We start from the raw sequence: 4,409 nt of genomic DNA on the forward strand, positions 1-4,409 counted from the left end.
ATCTGTAAATTGCTCTTCCAACTTTAATTTGCCACCAAAACTATGTGCATTTATTTACTTAAAATCAACAACAACACATACACTTAACTATTATATAAAAAATGTCCCTACCATAGTTGCTTCTGTTTTTACCACTTGGATTTCGTCCATATAAATTCCTTCTATCATGCAATACAATATATATATATATAGATAGATATATATATATATATATATATATATATATATATATATATATATATATATACATCCTTCTCAGTCTCTCTCTCTGTGATGAATGCTGATTTAGCCCCGTAGTTGGTGCTCATCCTCCCGCTTAACTCTCCTTCATATTCAACCATATAACTCACACACACTCTATAACGTAGTGAGAGAAGAAATTATCATTCTTGCTACAGGATAACACCCTCTTAATCCACTCCAATTTTCACGGGAATTGTTTTCACACAAGCCTAATCCTCCTTTAGATAAGCCTCCAAAAATTACCACTTCCCTCACCCTAATTCTTCTACAAACCAAGACTAGAAAGAGTTATAGAGAGAGAAAGAAAGAGCTTTCTTGTTACCCATTTCTTTGTGTCTCTCAAACTTCACCTGACTCTTGGGTCAGAAAGACTAATTCTTGGAAATACTCAGTTACATACACTTTTTTTTTCCATTTCTGAGTCTCGAGAAGTTTAGTCCTTGGGGATACTGGTATAGAAGAGAATTGTGGTTTTGTTTGGTTGGTTGGTTGGTTTTTGGTTGTTGTTCATTGCATTCTTGATGGACTATTGCATGAGAGAAATAGAGGGAAAGCAAGCACATGACCCTTTGTTCAACAAGTCATCGTCTTCTTCTTCTACAACGGTGTGGGTGGAAGGGCCTGTGATAGTAGGAGCTGGGCCCTCAGGGCTTGCAGCAGCAGCATGTCTGAGAGAGAAGAACATCGAAAGTGTGATTCTAGAAAGATCCAATTGCATAGCTTCTCTGTGGCAGCTCAAGACCTATGATCGCCTACGCCTTCACCTACCAAAGCAATTCTGCGAGCTTCCCTTCATGCCCTTCCCTTCTCACTTCCCCACATACCCTTCCAAGCAACAGTTCGTAGAGTACTTGGAAACTTACGCGCAAAGGTTCAAAATTAAGCCAAGCTTCAATGAGACGGTGCAGCATGCAGAGTTTGACGCGAAACTCGCGCTGTGGAGGGTGAAGACCGTCGACAAGGCGGAGAACACCACGGAGTACATGTGCCGGTGGCTGATCGTGGCCACCGGCGAGAATGCCGAGGCGGTGGTGCCGGATATAGAAGGTGTGGAAGAGTTTGGTGCGCCCATAAGACACACGAGTTTGTATAAGAGTGGAGAAGAGTTCAGAGGGAAAAGGGTTTTGGTGGTGGGGTGTGGAAATTCTGGAATGGAAGTTTGCTTAGATCTTTGCAACCATAATGCTACTCCTTCACTTGTCGTCAGAGACACAGTAAGAACTCCGAATCTCTTTGCCTCTCAAAATAAAAAATAAAAATGTACCAGCTTTTCTCTCTCTTTTTTTTTTTTCTTTCCCAAAGTTCATGTCCCTCCTTACTTAGAATAATTTCTGATTTAATATGAGAAACTTTCTGATTTATTTCACAACAAGACGCTAACTTTTCTGATTTCCGCTTTTTTAATCGCGTTGTGTTGTGACTTTTGTCATGTTTCGCTTGCAAAACCTTAGATGGGGTCTTTTTATTTTTCTTTCTCTTTTTCTCATGCAAAAAATTCCATATAATATAATGCTCACGGTTCCTATATAAACTCTCACATCACTCGCTGCAATCAGAAAAACGAGTTTGCAAGCGCCGTGTCGTTCTGAAACAATAAAAACTTAATTAATCAGTCCACAAATTTGGGTTTTCTACAACACTTTCGTTCCTGCATCACCCGGCTTCAAGTTCCAATGGTTTGCTAAAAAACAAATACTATTATTCTTTTGATGAACACAAGCCTTTAAAACTTGATCTTGCACTTTCCTGGTTTTTTTATTTTTTTAATTAAGCACGCGCACCATAGGTGTGAGTGTGATGAGTGATTTTTTCATTATTTGGAGCACCAAATTCTTTTTCTCCTATTTCTATATTAATTTCTAATGGCTTTCCCAAAAAAATCAATAGCTGAAAGGCGTGGTGTATGAACTCCCACCTTTTGTTTTTTGAAGCTAAAGAGTGAAGTTGATTCCTTTTACATATTTTTTGATTTTCTTACTGTGGTGGTAACTAGAATAAAAAAAGTGTTGGTTAATAAAAATGGTGTGTTTGGTTTGGTTAAGGTACACGTCCTACCACGAGAGATGCTGGGAAAATCAACTTTCGGGTTGTCCATGTGGTTGCTGAAGTGGTTACCCATGCGACTTGTCGATCGATTCTTGCTAATGGTGTCATGGCTTATGCTTGGTGACACTTCTGAATTGGGATTGGATCGACCGTGTTTGGGTCCCCTCGAACTCAAAAACATGTCAGGAAAGACCCCTGTGCTAGATGTGGGTACCCTTGCCAAGATTAAAGGTGGAGACATTAAGGTACTTCCCTTTTTATCAAATCAATTTCAACTTTCCTTTTTAATCTCAATCCTCACACCACAGCAAACATCTTATTTACTTACTTACCTACACCACACACATAGTTACCTCTTTTCTAAATGCTGCTGCTACCTAATTTTTTTCCTTTGCTTTTCATCAACTGCTGCATAAACAATCTCTAATCACTGTTTTGATCACGTTTGGTGGGGTTAATTGCTTTCCTGGTTGTTTGAAATCAAAGACAGAAATGAAATCTGAGTGTGTGTGAAACTGAAAATTGGTGTAGGTACGTCCAGGCATTAAGCGGCTTAAACGTCACACAGTGGAATTTGTGGATGGAAGGACAGAGAATTATGATGCAATCATATTGGCGACTGGTTACAAAAGCAATGTGCCCTATTGGCTTAAGGTTGACACATGACACTTACCCGTTCTTCTTCTTGTATTAAATACAACATGTTTGTTTTTTCAGTGACTCGAAAATTCTGAAAATTTTAAATTGTTGGAAATTGTGTAGGAAGAAGATATGTTCTCTAAGGAAGATGGGTACCCTATGATGCCATTTCCAAACGGGTGGAAAGGTAAAAATGGTCTTTATGCTGTGGGGTTTACCAAAAAGGGACTACTTGGTGCATCCATGGACGCAAAGAGAATAGCTCAAGAAATTGAAAAGTGTTGGGAAGCTGAGGCAAATCATAGAACTGCTTTTGCACGCTCACACTTGCCGCAAACAAATTCATAGTGGCTGCTGCTTAGTTTGGTTTTGGCTAAGTTACGAGAGAAGAGCTCCATCGAAGAAAGAAAATCATAAATGATGTTTGGGTTTTGGCTAAGAGGCAAAAAGAGAAGACATTTTTTGAGGAGGAGATTGAAGGTGGTAGATAAATGGGAACGGAGGTTTTTGGTGGTATTACGCTATCATATGTGTTCAATGCTAATTCCAAAATGATGCTCCTCCAATAGCCCATGCATGGGTGAAGAGGGCAAAATGCAAAATTTGGATTTTACTTTGATGCCCTTCAACCTAATTTTGATGGAATCGTTTGGAGTTGAGAGAAGAAGATATTGAATTGAATTTGAAGGAAAGAAAGAGGGTGGATTTTTCTTTGGGGGGGGGACCTAGATTAGGTCCTCGGTTCTATGTACGTTTTGTACATTGCAATTTTTTTTTTCTTAAGTAGGTTTGACTTACAAGAGAGAGAGAGAGAGAGTGAGAGAAACAGAGTAAAAGGACATGGTTGAAAAGGCTGAAATTTCAGTTTAACCAATATTTCCTTCTTTTTTTTCTTTCCCTTTTTCTTAGGAAAATAGAGTATGAGATTTTGTGTTGTTTTTCTCTCTGGACGCTTAAAAGTTTGGCTTGGGGTTATCTTTCTGTATTTTGTAAGTAAAGTTTGGAGAAAAAGAGCAAAAGTTAATGAAATGAGAGGGGGAAAAAAGTTTTAGCTTGGGATGAAGTGCTAGATTGTGTACCATTTTGATTACCACTTCCATGCAATTTCATTGTCGAAATGATTTCATTCCAAGTAGGAATCAGGACCACTCTCGCTTTTGAGCAGAAGCTTGAGAATGTGCGTTTGGAAACAGCCAGAAACAATTAATTTCAGAGAATTGCTGTAGAATTTGTTATCACATTTATTACCAACTCACCAACTTCATTAAATTCACACTCCCATAAACAATTCAAGCATCGAGAAGTGAATGCAACAAGCCATATGTGGTGCTGGCTTTTTCCATCAATCACAAGCAACCACCCTTTTACAATATATGAATATGTTTGATTTTGAATTCATCAACTCCACCACAATCATACTCCATACTCCACATACATTTAAAATGCGAGTTCCAGCAAATAAATACTCATTAAATTGTTAC

The 4,409-nt window shown here is 38.5% G+C and overlaps 1 protein-coding gene across 1 annotated transcript; it reads left to right on the top strand.

The window, feature by feature from the left end:
- The first annotated feature begins 227 nt into the window (after positions 1–227).
- On the top strand, positions 228–3,991 carry LOC137821997 (indole-3-pyruvate monooxygenase YUCCA6). The gene is made up of 4 exons (XM_068626836.2): positions 228–1,457; positions 2,286–2,534; positions 2,821–2,943; positions 3,052–3,991. The coding sequence occupies exons 1-4, from the start codon at positions 765–767 to the stop codon at positions 3,274–3,276; spliced, it is 1,290 nt and encodes a 429-aa protein (XP_068482937.1). The 5' UTR covers positions 228–764; the 3' UTR covers positions 3,277–3,991.
- The last annotated feature ends 418 nt before the right edge of the window (positions 3,992–4,409 follow it).

The sequence above is a fragment of the Phaseolus vulgaris genome, chromosome 9 (genome assembly GCF_051622355.1).
Source record: "Phaseolus vulgaris cultivar YP4 chromosome 9, ASM5162235v1, whole genome shotgun sequence".
Lineage (NCBI taxonomy): Eukaryota > Viridiplantae > Streptophyta > Magnoliopsida > Fabales > Fabaceae > Phaseolus > Phaseolus vulgaris.